At 40.5% G+C, this 16,291-nt stretch overlaps 1 protein-coding gene across 4 annotated transcripts; it reads left to right on the top strand.

Moving 5' to 3' along the window:
- The first annotated feature begins 490 nt into the window (after nucleotides 1-490).
- Nucleotides 491-15,812, top strand: LOC131222479 (uncharacterized). Of its 4 annotated transcripts, none has more exons than XM_058217551.1 (8): nucleotides 491-736; nucleotides 5,371-5,462; nucleotides 7,596-7,664; nucleotides 7,838-7,896; nucleotides 9,322-9,426; nucleotides 9,519-9,579; nucleotides 9,675-9,728; nucleotides 15,517-15,812. In XM_058217551.1, exons 1-8 carry the CDS (start codon nucleotides 565-567, stop codon nucleotides 15,535-15,537), a joined length of 633 nt encoding a protein of 210 aa, XP_058073534.1. In that variant the 5' UTR covers nucleotides 491-564; the 3' UTR covers nucleotides 15,538-15,812. The 4 variants fall into 4 exon arrangements, with proteins under 4 accessions (XP_058073534.1, XP_058073535.1, XP_058073532.1 ...); XM_058217549.1 differs by lacking the exon at nucleotides 15,517-15,812 and adding an exon at nucleotides 11,355-11,727 and having other exon boundaries at nucleotides 529-736; XM_058217552.1 differs by lacking the exons at nucleotides 9,322-9,426; nucleotides 15,517-15,812 and adding an exon at nucleotides 11,279-11,525 and having other exon boundaries at nucleotides 528-736.
- The last annotated feature ends 479 nt before the right edge of the window (nucleotides 15,813-16,291 follow it).

The following is a 16,291-nucleotide window of genomic DNA, read 5'->3' on the forward strand; positions in this document are numbered from 1 at the left end:
AGCCGCGGTCGCAAATACTCGGCTATCCTAGCCATCCGATCGCCCTCTCACGATTCGATTTTTCTTTTGGGCAATGTTGATCAGTGTAAGACCCACTTAAGGAGGTGGGCCCCACGATGACTAGACCTTGGACGGCCTTTTTTTTGTACAGAAATACACTGACGGTTAAAAAGAATGGAATGTTACTGGGAATTCTGTTCCCTTGGTCTTTACATACTACTTTTGGATGGAATTATCAACTTTTTAGGCTTAGTGTAAGCTAACGGTTAGGATCTTTATTTGTGTGCAGATGAAGGGCTTACGATTATTCATGGGAACTCATACCTTCTACGTGGCTAGACTAGTCCAAGGCGACACTTCCCTTTTGAAACCATCCATTTGATTTTCACCAGTTCTGTGGTTAAGATCATTCGATTAGTCTAATTTCCGGGACATTTTTCATCCATAAATGGCCGTACAAATTGGGACGGCCTGGATTTGACGCGTGTCCATGGAACGGGTATGGTGATGGTGATCTATAAGTGTAGTATTTCATAGGTGGACATCCGACGAGAGAGATAGAGAATGGATTTGAGAAGCCTGAATCTGGCATCGCCAGTCCGTTTCTGTTCAAGCGCACGCATTCAACTCTTTTTCTCTCCGCCAAAACCCAACAGCAAATCCTCTCTCAGACCCTTCAAAACATCTATCTTCCCTCTCTCTTCCCTATCTCCACATCTCACACACCACTCCTCACGTAATCATCTCTCTCTCTCTCTCTCGTCCATCCGTTTCGCCAGCTTATTTTAGGACATTAGCCAGATCCAAAGCTCAAGTGGACCACACCACAGGAAACATTGAGGATTGAACGCCACCGTTGAAAACTTCTTAGGCACCACAGAAGTTTTGGATCATGGTGATATTTGTGTTTTCCCTTCATCCACCTTGAAGTCACCTTATGAACGGGTTGGATGACATATAAACATCACGATGTGCTCCGGGAAGTATTCAACGGTGGATGCCTTTAACCTCACTGTTTCCTGTGGTGTGGTCCACCTGTGCTTTGATCTGACTCATGTCCTAAAATGAGCTAGTGAAACGGATGGACGGAGTGGATATAACACATACATCACGGTGGGCCCCATAGAGGTTAGGGCTGCAGGGCAGGCAATCTGCATCTATGGAAATCCTCTGCAACACCTGTTTTATGCAGTGAACCCAAGCTCTTTGAGGCGCACCATGGTGTGTAGCTGAAATCCACTTCATCCATAAGCTGCACTCCTCGATGCCATGTCATGGGACTGAAAATCAGCTAGATCCGCAACTTAGGGGTCATTTGGATGCCTGTAAATTGTTTGAGTGGTAAATCATTTACAGCTTGTCCTGTTTCTCTGTAAGCTGTAAATGATTGTCTGTGTTTGGATAGCCTGTAAATTGTTGAAGTCCTGTAAGCTTTAAATGATTTACCGATAAATGATTGTCTGTGTTTGGATAGCCTGTAAATTGTTGAAGTCCTGTAAGCTGTAAATGATTTACCGATAAATGATTGTCTGTGTTTGGATAGCCTGTAAATTGTTGAAGTCCTGTAAGCTGTAAATGATTGTCTGTGTTTGGATAGCCTGTAAATTGTTCAAGTACTGTAAGCTGTAAATGATTTACCGATAAATGATTGTCTGTGTTTGGATAGCCTGTAAATTGTTCAAGTCCTATAAATGGAGTGCCTGTAAATGACATCACAGCTTTTTGCCTGTAAATAAAATGGGGCTGAAAGCTGTAAATGATTTACAGGCATTTTTCAACATCCAAGCACAAACTGTAAACCATTTACCTGTAAATCATTTACTGTTAGCCCCATTTACAGGCATCCAAACAACCCCTTAGGTGGGCCACACCACAAGGAATGATAGGGATGGAACACCAAACATAGGTTTTTATGTGGGGCCACCATTGTGTGTATCTTTCATTAAACACTTTCATCAAGTGTGACTCGCCAGATGAAGGGAAGGCAAAACTCAGCCCGATAAAAAAACATAGATTGTCCACATCAATACGAACAATGTAAAATTCTGCCTAAAACCTCTTGAGTCATGAACTCTGAGGTTTTAGGCAGAATTTTACATTCTTCCTATTCTTGTGAACAGCCTATGCTTTTTATTAGGCTGAATTTTGTATGTACAAAGAACATATGTGGGTTGTCACCTGATGGATAGAGTGGATTTCACATATACAACACGGTGGCCCCAAAGAGATTGAATGTTTTACATCTTGCATGGAACAGATTCTGTAGACTATTCAGGTCTGCTAGTTTACTCCCCCTTTTAAAAAAAAGGTTCTTACTATTCATCCATACACATGGCATAACCGTACGGCAATCCAGGCCATCCAAATTGCTGACCATTTATCACCCTTTTAAAAATGGTATTTACTATTCAACCATGCATACGGCATGGCTGTACAGCAATCCAGGCCATCCAAATTGCTGACCCAAATGTGGATGGGTCATAAGTCAAAGACTAGGATGACAGGATAATAACAACCATCTGATTTTGCCATTTGAATCTTGTCATTCATTATTTTTGCTTGAACCATCCATTAGATGGCCACCTATTAGATGGTTAGGGTTGCTTGATGAGTGGTTTTATGGATATGCTACATCCATAATGCGTTGATCGCCTGGGTCACTCCTTACACTAGGTGGGCAGGTAGCGGTATACTCATTGGGAAGCCCTTCGCTTACTTATGTGCACGCATACGCGCATACGCAATAGTCAGTATCCTGGAGGTGAATCTGAGCTGGAACTCACCCTTACTGATGCAGGGATGAACGTGATGAGGTCGATCATCGTCTTCCTCAAGGATAACTACGAATCCACGGAGCTTCTCTGGACTCCTCATAGAGACTTCTCAAATCCATGAGGAAAAAGCAAGAAATATAGAAATAAATTGTATAAAATTAGTAATTCGATTGATGACTGTCTAATATCTATGTACCTTACACCATTAATATCTTCTAAAGCCTAATTTCTAAAAATAAAAATTTCAAATAAACTTTTGCTAGAAGAGTCCTAGCATAATTACAAGTTATTTCTAAAAAGGAAGAAAATATAAAACTCTAAAAATAGAAAAATATTAAAAATTTCGGAATTACTAAAAATAGTAATTTTTTCCTAAAAATTCGTTTTTGAGCTGAAAGTGCGCGTTTTCTGACGAAACGGATAGATGTGACCCACGAGTGGGTCAGTTCACCTCGGATGGCCCGTTTCAGTAAAGATTGATAGGTTGTGCTCCACATAACGATATCCAGATTAAAAGTTACGGTCAATTTACGGTCCACCTTCTTTTGGCCCAACCATGCTAGGAACATATCTGTGACACGTTCTACATCACTTGCCCTAGGGGGCTCATGGATTAGGCTGATAGGGTAATAGCAACCATCTGATTTTGCCATTTGAATCTGGCCACTCTTTTTTTCTTTTTTTTCTTGAATCACACATTAGATGGTTAGGGATGCTTGATGAGTGTGGTTTTATGGATATGCTCCATCCCCTTCATCAGTGAGGTGGATGAGTTTACAACCCTTGTTACAGGAAAGCCCATGTAACTAAAAGTTGTGTGGGGCCCATAGTGATGTCCGTGGCGTATTAACATCACAGTGGGCCCCAGGAAGATTTCAATGGTGGGCATTTCCATCCCCACTAATATGACCACATGGATAGCACTTGTGTGTGGGTCTCGTCCTATATTTAGCAAGATAGAGTCTCAAGTCAGTATAGTCCTTTGTTAACAAGCCTTTTGCCTTATTGGTTGAATGCTATTTCCTTCTTCTTTTTTCTTCTATCGGCTAGTGTTGTTAGTTGAATCTCTCCGGGAGGAACATGGATTGGATCCAATAGGGCGCTGGATGCACTCTATCTAGCACCAATTAAAAAGCGTTGTATGCGCGTATCATGCATGGAGCCCACATGGATACAAGGTGCATGTGCCCTCACTATTTGGAAGGTACACAAAGCCCACAGAGTTGTTTGTGAGAAATCCATCCCATCCATCCATTTCGCCAGCTCATGTTAAGAGATTAACCCAAACATGAGGCAAATCCAACTCTCAAGTGGGCCAGACTACAGGAAACAATGGGGATGGAAATCCTACCATTGAAACCTTTCCAGGGTCCACTGTGATGTTTACATGCCGTCCAAACCATTCATATAAGGTTATTTCCACTGGGATGAACTGAAAGCACAAATATTAGTTTGATCCAAAACTCGTGTTGCCCCACAAATGTTTCAATGTTGGATGCTCAATCCCCACTGTACCCTGTTGTGTGGTCCACTTGAGTTTTGGATCTGCCTCATTTTTTGGTCTACGTCCTAACATGAGCTAGAAAAAAAAAAAAAAAAACCAATGGACGGGTTGGATTTCTCACGAACATTGCGTTGGGCCCCACGTAACTTTCACCTATAGGAACTTCTAGGGCATAGGCAACTCGCGTCCGAACCCACAGGGAAAAAGTAAGGATCCCTGTAAATGATGATTTTGCCCTTTTCAGTGTGTGGGTTACACGCCTGTACACACGAACGTGGCGTTGGTGCTGGACAGAATCCGCTTCCCTCCAGGAGAGAGGTAAGTCTAGTTAAAGAGGTGACCAAATTTTAATTTGTCTTTAGTATTCATTTTGAGAGACTATGCTCCATATTGCAATTACACTACTTTCAAGTTCTACTAAGAAACTACTCAAAAAGGAGTTATCACCTTGTGTGATTAAGTGGGACCCCAACTGGGTCTCTTCCTTTGCAAATGTATCGAATGTGCATGTGTGGGATGGGGTGTGATTGCATCATTTCTTTAGTATATGTATTGAGTTTCAATTACATTACTTTCAAGTTCAGCTTAAAAAGCCTTCAACTGCAACTTGAGCATTACTTGTTACAGTACGAAGGTGATTACAGTGTAGTAACTTAATCTCTATTGAACTAATTATTGCAATTCAATGTAGCGCATGCAAATGAGCCATGAGGAAAATAATTCATGTTTTATTTTTTTATTTTTTTTGGAAATTCTACTAAAGAGTGGAAATTTCAAAATCACAAATTATTTCTCTGCTCCTGAAATAGCCATGAGCAAAAAAGCCTCACACTATAGAGTTGTTTTTCTTTTTTATTTGATTTTATTCTAATCGAGTGTATTCTATTCAGAGAAAGTGATTTTATTCTAATCGAGTGTATTCTATTCAGAGAAAGTGAGTTTTCTTGATGAACATATGTAGTCCTGTGATGCATCCTTGATCAACATATATAGTTGCATGATTATCCTCTTTGCTGTAAGTTTATACAACTTTGGTTTTCATTTTATTGGTAAGATATTTTTCTTTTTCCTTTCTCCCCTCAATTTGGACAGCTGAAAGAGGTGACGTGAGTTCTTGGTCTAATGATGTTGCGGGATCTGTTCTCCGTGAGAAGCTTCTCCAAGTGGTTTTGGTCTCTCCCCAGGTATGAGCCAATTTATTAAGATATTTCAGTATCTTGTCATTGAGATAACGGTGGGTCCTGCAGGCAACAGCCAATCACTAGGGTGTACCCTTGTGGGTTTTGAGTTGCAAGATGACATACTATACTACACTGCCATCCACTAGATGAAAAGATATGGCCTTGTATTCTTCTTCTAGAAACCAACATTCCCTGCATCTCATAATGAAAGAGCATTTCTTGTGCCTTTCAAGTCATTTGAGGCAATGCCAATAAAGCTTGGTGCCTATAATATTCGTAACCGTTGTGAATATGAAAGTGAATGATTTTTGTGTCAGCTGATGGTGACCACTGACATGGTTGATGCTATTGAATTAAATGTGCAAGTAGATCTAGTTGTAGCTTGTAGGGGCTTATGGCCTTTGGGAAGATCTCATTCACCTCCACGGACTTGGTTTCCATTAAGGGTATCGTGGGTATATCAGGGCATGTTTTGGGATTCTTTTTTTCTTTTTTTTTTGGAAAGGTGCAATTTTATTAGAGGCTGAAGACCAAAGAAAACAAGGAAAAAAAACCTAAAAACCAGAAAATAAAAACCCAGCAAAAACAAGAACAGGAGACTAACCTAAGGGCAAAAAGAAAACTACAAAAAAACAGAAAAATACAATACAACAACAGATGGCCAGAGGGGACAAAAAGGCCAAGAGCTCCAGAAGCTACAAGACTCAAGGTGCCCAGTCCCAGAAAATAAGAACTCTACTGAGAACACCGGCTGCAAAAAGGCTTCTGTTGCGGTTGCAATGATTGTTTCTCTCTTGCCATATGGCCCAAAAAGATGCGAGGATGCTCAACCTCCAACCCTTTCTGCCCAGCTTCCTTCCATCTGATGCATGCCAAGCTTCCAGCAAAACTCCTATGGAAGGTGGCATGACCCAGGACACATTGGCTAGAGCTAGCACTCCTGACCAGATGGTAGTCAAGAAAGGACAGTGGAGGAAAAGATGATCCACAGTCTCTGCATATTCTTTGCGGAGAAGGCAGATATTTGGGAGGACCATTCCCCTCTTTTGAAAGTTATCGACCGTGAGCACTCGCTTTCTCCCAAGAATCCAAACGAAAGCCCCTAGTTTTGGGGAAGCCCCATATGTCCAAACAAATCTTGGAAGGAGAAGGGTCCACCGGAGCTGCCAGCTTGGACAGGAACCCGTAGAAGGAATGGACTGAAAAACACCCTGATGCTTTAGACTTCGACAGCAAGGAATCCTCCTCTTCTGGAGAAATGGATGTTCCCTGCAGACAGGACAGTAAACTAGTCAGACTAGCAATCTCGTTGTCCCTTAAATTTCTCCTAAACAGAGGCAGCCAGAGGCCTTCTGCACCTCTGCCTGAGAAGCACAAGGCCACAGGAACATTGATATCAGTGCAAACAGATGAAAGATTCAGGAATTCAGAAATCAGAGGCTGGTCATCCAGCCAGGGGTCCAACCAGAACCTAACTCTTTTACCATTCCCCACTGAGCATTTGATACAGCTGAAAACGGAGTCGGCTACTCAGTTAATGCCTTTCCAATTGCGTGAGGATTGATACAGTGAAGAGGGTTTAGTACACCATCCCATGGGAGAAGGTCATATTTAGCAACAAAAAGATTTCTCCATAGGGCAGAATCCTCTTTAGAGAACCTCCACACCCACTTTTCTAAAAGTGTTGAATTAACCAACTCCATAACCTTAATGTTTGCACCCCCTTGAAAGCAGAGTTTTGTAGAACTTGTTTGTTTGAGAATAGGCTATTCTATCCCATTAACATTGGAAATGTAGAAGTTCCATTTACTGTGGGGGTTACATTTTTTTTTCACTTATACTGGTATATTTAACACATGGGCACAAGAAGGAAAAAAAACAATAATCTATGCCAGGATAACAGGACCTGTACTCTATATTTCTTGTAATTTTTCGACTTTGTTTGGGTATTTTGATGCATTTCATGTGGAGGAAATACTCATAGGCTCTTGAAATGATGTCTTTGAAAAGCTTGTAAGATTGTGTTGCATTTTTACTTTGTTATATGCAACAACTACATGACTAGTTTATGCTGTTGGATTTCAGGCATCCTCAATTATGGTGGGCCAGCACTGAGATTTCTGTTGTCCTTGGCAGATACCTGGGAATACAGGATGCATTGCCAGAACATGTGCAGCATCAGCCATCGGTCTGCATCTTGTTGAGGTACAGGTCTTTTTATCATTGGTGGCATCCTTTGAGAACTTCACCCTAATGATTGCTGCCTTTTTTTCTTTTTCTTTTTTTCATTCCAGTCTCGACTATGCTTGGTTTTTTCCCCCTTTGTTTTTTTCTTTATTTTGATAGATCTTAGTCTACTATATTTGTTCTCCTCTCAGCCTCTAGGATTTCAAGTGGATGATACAAAATTGAAGCGTGCTGGATTGGATTACTGGCCGTATCCTTCTTGTCTTTTTATCTCCTCTAATCGCTTCCATATGTTTGTTTATTTATGAATGTAATCTTGGAGTTTTGAGATCACTACTAATATGAAGACCATGGTACTAAAAATGGTTACATTACTGCTGCATTGGTGGTTCCATGAAGGAAAAGGTCACCCCCATCTCACCATACGGGGTTGAACCGGTCTGTTATGAAAGAAAATGGGCCATATGCCACCATTATAAGGCTTATATGGCCATTACAGGCCAATGCAGCCACATAGGGGCCATTATGATTTTTTTTTTCAAACTTTCTCTCATTTTTCCACTTTATTCATTTCAACCATGAAGGAAGCTTTAAAACTAATTTAAACTTGATCTGGTAAGGATCATAACACAAAATTTGAGTAGGATTCAATGAACCGAACCAGAATGCCCCATTTTGGGAAATATGAGAAGAAGGGGTAAACCATCACCTTTTTTTTTCCCTTTTTTTTCTATTTATATGTAAATGGGCCTTAATCCACCAAATCCTGCTTGATTTATCTTTGATTAGGGCCTATTTGGTCAACTTTCAACAGGTTAGCCTGACACTACCCGACTGACAACATGCTTACTAAAAGAATGGCAGCCAATACAAGGTTGAATCGTCAAGTTCACCAATACGCCCGCCAATACCATTACATAATACCTTGATAAAGACTGTTTAGTTATTGTCGTGATTACTTCTGATTTACTTTTGGGAGTACTATTTACACCCATTCGACTGATAAATGAATAATACACCCATCTTTTCTATCTTTGATTATTTGATGGTGCAAAATTGTACTACTGTATATCATAGGTGCTGAGAACATTTCCTTTTTACCTTTTTTTATATTCTTTGTTCTCTGCTAGCAACTTCCTTTTGGGTTCAGCTTCATTCTACTCCGTACACTTACACATGTGCAAGTACATTGCCCTTCTTAGCAATGCCGTATGTATCAGATTGTCTTCCACGGTATTTTTGAATTATATACTCAAAACCTTTTATTAGCAGACTTGCTCGGCATCCTTAAAGCATCTCGCAGCAAATCCCCTGCTCTTCCACCTTCATCTTTTTTCACAGTTTCATTCCCGACCATATGCAATAATCGTAGACAGGAAAAATCATGCGCATAAATATTACATTGTTTGCAGCTGCAAGTTTGAATTTCAGTGCCCTATATTTCCTATTGTCGCATTACTCAAACACGAACAAGCACTTGATTCAGGTTGAGTGATGCATGCCAGTTAACAAATTCTTGCTGCCATGAATTGTGATCTTTCACCTTTCCATCCCATCTTTGGTAATAGTCCAGATGCTTGATCAAAGTTTTTACTTTTCTTCCTTGAATGAATGGATTTTAGTAGTTAAATAATTAGTTTGCACCAAAGATTCTATTCAAGTACCCGGATTGCAGTTTGGAGACAAGACCCTCAATATGGATGCTAAAGCAATCACAAGCTATTTCTTCTTCAAGTAATTGCTATCAATTTGATAGCAAACCTGAACACACTGTAATTCTGTATCCACCCTTTTTATTCAAATTTATTTGTTGAATCGGATTGACATAGTAATAACAATAACATGTTTTCTGGGATTAACCAACTAAACTAGGTATGTAGTTGTTAAGGTTCATGGCTCTTGGACGGAATTCAGAGAATATTTCAGACAGAAGGTACTGTCTTTTGCTTGGCAATAGATGTTTGAACTTTGAAGATGCAAAAACCATACTTTTCTGAATAATGCTGGTTCTTTTATATGTTCATGCAGGAAGGAGAAAAACGGCTGTTGGCATTTACCAAGAGAGGAACAGCTATTCATTCAGTAAGTGCTTGCATGTGCAACCTTGAGGTTTCTGGTTCTATCCCAATTTACTTTCGTTGGTGTTTGTTTGGAACTTTTTGGGAAAATATACTGTGGTATAACAAATGCTGACAGTGGTAATGGTTGCAGCCATGCCAGCAAAATTCGATGACTTTTGGGAACAGTGTAGTGAAAAAAAGTAATTTTTCCCCATGATATTGCTGTGATGGTGGCCAATGTCAGTGGGGTGTTTTTAGGAGAAATGATCAAATCCGGCGGCTGTATCATAGGTTATGATACAGCCATTTTTTTCCCATGGTGTATGTTGTTTACAGATGATATAGTTTTGATTGATAAGAAGAGGGAGGGCGTGAACACAAAGTTAAATTTATGGAGAGGTGCTTTGGAATCTAAAGGATTTAAAATTTGTCAAACTAAAACAGAGCATATGGATCCTTATTCTTGCTCGGGTAGTAGACTCTCAGGAGTTTCAACTCCCGGTTAAGGGTTTGAGTACCCACAGGTGGTGAAATTCCAATAGCGTGAGTGTGTGGGGTGTGTGTGCGTGTGTTTAAAAAAAAAAAAAAAAAAAAAAAAAAAACAGAGCATATGGAGTGCAGTATTAGTGACAATGGGAGTGGGAACAAGAAATTAGTAAAGATTGCTGACGAAGAAGTTTCCTAAAATGATCACTTCTGATATTGGGTTGATAATTGATGAGAGTGGAGAGATTGAGAAGGATGTTGCCCACAGAATTCAGGTGGGTTGGAAGAAATGGAGATGTGCTTACATGATCGTTGTGTACCTCTCAAACTGAAAAGGAATTTTTATAGGATGGTTATAAGACCAGCTATGTTTTATGGGAGAGAATATTGGGCAGTTAAGGAACAACATGTCCATTGGATGAGTGTAGCTGAAATGAGGTTGTTGAGATGCATGAGTGGCAAGACAAGGATAGGATTAGAAATGAATACACTCGATGGAATCTAGGAATAGCATCAATAGGTAACATGATGAGGGAAAGTAGACTTAGATGGTTTGGTAATGTGCAATGGAGACCAAGAACTGCACCAGTTAGGAGTGAGTTCGTACAAGTTGAAGGCCGGACGAGGGAAAGACCCAAAAGGACATGGGTGTAGTCTAAATGAAGTTATGGCCCTTGATAGGGTGGAATGGTGGAAAAGGATTCATGTACTGACCCCAATTAGTTGGGATAATGCTTTGCTGCTGATGATGATAAACTTGTTGCATATGTAAAAATGTGGGCTACATTATGATCACCTGGTACGAAAATCAGGCTGATCCACTCATTGGGTGGGTCACAGCAGGACAGTCAGCAAAACCATTAGCTATCCATTGATATTGACGCCGTGTCCCACCGTATCCGTGGATCGGCTTGATTTTCATATCAGATGCTCATCATGATGCAGCTCAACTTTTGTACTGACGGGATAGTCTATGCATTTAACACATTGGTGGACCCTTAAAAGAACACACTGGCAGGAAAAAAAAAAGTATCATAACTAACAATCCACCCGCTGTATCTAATCATTTAGGTTTTTATGTCACAGTATATTATCCCTGAAAGTTCCAAATGGGCTCTTAAAGAACAAATTCCAAAAATGGTGTCTTTTTCTGCTCTTACAGGATTTCTCATTCAAGCGAGGTGATTGGCTTGTTTTTGGGTCTGAAACTTGTGGTCTGCCTCCTGAAGCTTTGGTCGACTGTAACAATGAAAGCTTAGGTGGTGGAACTATCCGGATTCCAATGGTTGAAACTTACGTTCGATGCTTAAACCTCTCTGTCAGTGTTGGAATAGCTGCGTATGAAGCATCCAGACAACTAAACTATGAACAACTTCAATCTCAACCCAAGGCTTGTATGGATAGCGAAAACTCATTTGTTTCCGAAGATATATATGCCTGATTTATGAGTTTCGGGGCATTTTGGGAATTACTTGTATGGTTAGATTATGTAGCAAATTTGCATATCCAATCGATAGGGACATCTTGGGAATCAATGGTTTAAATATTTTTTTTGTTAAAAAAATTTCAAGCTGACCCGAAATAGCTGGGAAGATGATTATGGATAGAAAGCTTGCACTATAGAGATGCTAAGGCAACTTACACAGAAATTTCACATGCATACACAGTACAAGTCTCTGTAATCTGGGCCATTCATCATATGATGCCCGCAGCTAACATGCCCTGCCCAAAAGTCAGGCAGGTCTACTTATTTGGTGGGCCCTGCACCCTGGCCAAAAGTCCGGCTAGTATACTCATTAGATGGGCCATGCGTTTGTGTTGAACATAGACCATTGGTCTCTTTGATTCCTGACCACCTAGTTGTCTTGGCGCACAGCTTAAAAACTGCCTTGATCAATAGATAGGGTTGTAACTAACATGGAAACTTCCATGTCATCTTCCATTGACCTTGCTGCCTAAGCATCGGACGATGTACTTGGAAGTGATGCATCTGCCAGAGGACTAGGACTTAAAAACGGCCCCATTCTCACAGAAGTCAGAGAAATGTTTGAATCATGCATTTTGCTGGGATGTTTGCAAAGAAAGCGGCCATGGCCATGATATGAGAATTTGCCCGTGGGATTGTTGGTAAGAAGGCTTCTCAAGAAGCTCTAATCTCATGGTCGAGAGTGTCATTTCTCTTTATTAAACAGAATGTTTGGAATTCAATTAACTTGTGCATCCAAACACAGCCTCAGCGGATTGAAGTACATTTCTTTTTCTTTTCTTTTTCTTTTTAATTACAGGATGGGCTTGTATTCTTTCAAGGACTCCCATCCTATTTTAACTTACTACACATTTCAGCATTGTTTCATGAGAAGGATGGAAGCACATGAGGATTGGCAAGATGAGTTGCCTTCTTCTTTTAAGCAAACAATGATATTTGCTAATCCTTCACCCGCATGGGAGCCATTCCCCATCCACTCGCAGGCACACATGCCAATTTGGAACAAGCATGCGAGATCTGATCCTTTCCATCAGGCCATATCGTACCTCGAGTGGGCCACAACATAAAAACAAATGAAGGGCTAGAGAAAATTGTTTTCACCCGAGACTGAAACTGCCTTATTTTTGCAAGGCAAAAGATCTGAGCATTATTTCCAACCAGATGGAAAGCTCAGATCCAAGCATTCTAGAATAAGATTGTGGCGATAGTTCCCCACCTTTTTTCTAACTAGGGGTGGCTTATCCTCATGTAAGTGGTAATCATGTAAGGTGGTCTTGACCGTTGAAATCACAGAACCCATTACTTGCTGACCAATCCTAGACACGTCACCTTTTGTAGTTCCTCATTGGCTGCTGAATTTGTGGTCCACCGAAACATGGAGGGTCCCATCATTTTATTGGTGAGGGCTTGCTTGCTGAGTACTAATCCTTCCTAATCTCCCGTCCTCAATGGAACTTAAGCATTTGTTGCTAGTTAGACAAGCAATCTGAGTGGCCAATAAATGACAAGATCCGTCATATGCTTGGAACCTGTTTTCATGCTGGTTGGTGCTTGTTAAGGGTCAAATATTACATATTAGGCTCCAGTTATTATCTAATTTTACAAATGATACTATTTAACAGCTTATTTTAATCGTATTTGTGTTGTAATGTGCATTTATGGGCTTCAATTGAAAAAATAGTACTAAAAGCATTTATTTAAGGCTCAGATGTCACCAAGGCAAGGGATGGACCCCAGGGGACCGAGATCAAAGAATTTACACACCAGAGATCCGAGAAAATCAGGCCACTCACCTTAAACAGGCCCGTAAATCTTCCAGAATGCAAGATCACAGGGTTTCCACCATCTGTTTGCTTCAAAACTTTATATATAGCCTGAAGATCATAAATTAACCATACAGGTCAAATTTCAGCCATTGGATCCTTGTGGAAGTGGCCCAACGCACAGATCAGTCCCTAAAATTCTGATTTGGGACCCGTGCGATATCTGGATATGCTTAAAATTCGGTCTCAACCCCTTAAATAGGATTATAGAATGAATGTACGGAACAGATTTCTCACGAACATCATGAGTTACCCCACACGTATACTGCGTGTACATAGGGTACCCGTGCAATAGACGCACACCGGATCACTGCTCTCGGTCAAAGGGCCTTTGACCGATACTTCCTTTAAAAACTCGGATTCTCCACAGCGGACGGACGCACGACGTCACGACGTCCGTTTTTCAGTAGTGGGGCCCACCCATCATGAATCTAGATGATCCGGACCGTCAATTCGATCGATAGATGAGGCGTTACCCCAAAGTGTCCTTTTGACTCAATGAAAACGTATACACGTGGATCTTCAGAAAACGCAGGATGAACGGTGAATTGGTTTAATACAGTTGACAGCAGAAAAACCCATAAAAACTACTTATTTTCGACTGGTTTTTCGCCCGAAATCTAATGAACGGGTCAGATTTCCCCAAAAACACCACTGTGGGCCCACTGAGCATCTCAGCGCAACCTGCGTAAGGTTTAGGCATGAACGGACGTCCAGCCCTCCGTCGCCCATTGTACGTGCAAGATCACCGTCGGATCTGTGATCCCGACCGTCTAGAAGATCCAGAAGCGGACCACGACCCCAACCATGAAGTCCAAATGGAGTTTGGGATGGTCAGCGTCCCAAAACTCCCATCCAAACGCAACTTGTTTGCGTTTCTCGTCGCTGCATACCTTTAGCTGTGTAAAGGCTCCCAGCCACTGACTTCCAACCTCGGAACCGACCTCCCTTGCCTATATAAAAAGGAGAGAGAGAGAGAGAAGGCATTCTGGAATTTTGGGCAGCCGTAGAGACAAGGACGTGAGCATGATGGAGAGAAAGAAGCGTGTAGCAGGCATCAGCTCTTCTTCCTTCCTTCTTTCTATTTTCTTCCATTGTTTATGTCTTTCCTTAAGAGTTTTAGCATGATCATGTCAGGCTAAACCCCTTAACTAGGACTAAGAGGTGAAGCTTATAGTGTGATGGATGATTTTCTATGCTTTAATTCATATTTTAGTTGATTTTTTTTATTATTATAATTTGATATTAAGAAATGCTTTCAGTTTTGAATGGTTTGTTGTGACTTAAATTACAATGGATTTACGATAGTTTTGAGTATGTTCTTAGTATTATATGGTTTGTGAATTTGGGAACCTTATTGTTCACCATCGTCTCCTGGGCATGGTTGGATGACGAAATCCTTCCTAACATTCATACATCCCTTAGACTAGATGCGGATTAGTTAAATTCTATTGTTTGCTTTGTCTCATGAGCATGGTTTTATAATAGAATCAATTCTAATTCTTATACCTATCTTCTCTTGAAAACTAGATCAAAGGAAGTTCAGATTTGATTTTTAATGATATATCTTCCAACTAGATGAAGATAGGACTCTAAATCCAGTTGTGTTTATGAATCAAGCATAGATCTCCTTGATATCTACAAGTGGATCCTTGGAATCCCTAGTTTCCCACCCTTAAATATTATAAGTTTTAGTTTGAATAGTTCACCAGTATCCTCCTGAATTCTCCTGATTAGATTATATCTTCGCCTAGTTCCAGTTCGAGTTGCTTTTAGATTACGTACAAGGTACAGCCCCTGTGGATTTGACCTGAGTTTTACCGAGATTATTACTACATCGCAACCCTATACTTGGGGTGTGAACAGCGCTGATTGAATTGGTTTCATTGATGTAGGGAAACTCATTGGAAAGAAGATTGTTTGAATTTATTTTTATTTTTTTACCTAATTGCTGTTATATATTGACATTGGGCTCGTACATGGGAGAACCAGTATTTGATTTGAAGAATTTTCAGTTGTTTCTGCAGGCAATCTGATAGCTTATAAATGAATTCTTGGAAAGAAGGGGCATTTGGATACTTTAGTGAATTGAATTGCAATTTTCAGTCCAACCTGTTGGCATTTGTGCCGCGTGCATTACTGCATGGGCCCCACAATGCAATTGCATTTTTCAAGTTGGACATAGAACGGATGGAAGGTTTCCCCATTGTGAATATTGAGAAAAATGGTGAAGTTATTTCATTTCCTCTTTGAGTAAACTGGACCTGTTTGCATCACAGAAACACAGATTAGAGAATCTCCAACAACTCTTACATGCCAGCATTACATTGTCGTTTTGCACAGAGCTCATGAAAACAAACGATCTAATTATATTTTGAGTTCTTAGAAAGAAGACAGGCCCTAAATGTCTTTTTAGCTTGCTGCAGTATTTCACAATTTATTACTATTTAGGTAGAGGAATACTCACATGTAGCCAACTACAGGACAAATTACAGTTTTGATGACTCACATGGAGTCCATGGTGGTGTGTGCATGACACCTGACCCATCTAGCAGGTTTAACACCCAGCCAAAAGAATCAGCACAATCCGATTATCAGGTGGGCCAGACCATAGGTAATAATAGAAAACCACCCAAAAAAACCTCCAAATTCAAGTGGGGGCAGATCAGCCATATTTTTCGAGTAAAAACTCTTGGAAGGGTTGGATGCTATACACTCTCTAATGAGTCTATTCTTCTCTGCCATCAGTAGCCTTTTTTAAGCATTGAAAACTCAATCACTTGATTCTGC

Source organism: Magnolia sinica, chromosome 13, assembly GCF_029962835.1.
Source record: "Magnolia sinica isolate HGM2019 chromosome 13, MsV1, whole genome shotgun sequence".
Classification (NCBI taxonomy): domain Eukaryota; kingdom Viridiplantae; phylum Streptophyta; class Magnoliopsida; order Magnoliales; family Magnoliaceae; genus Magnolia; species Magnolia sinica.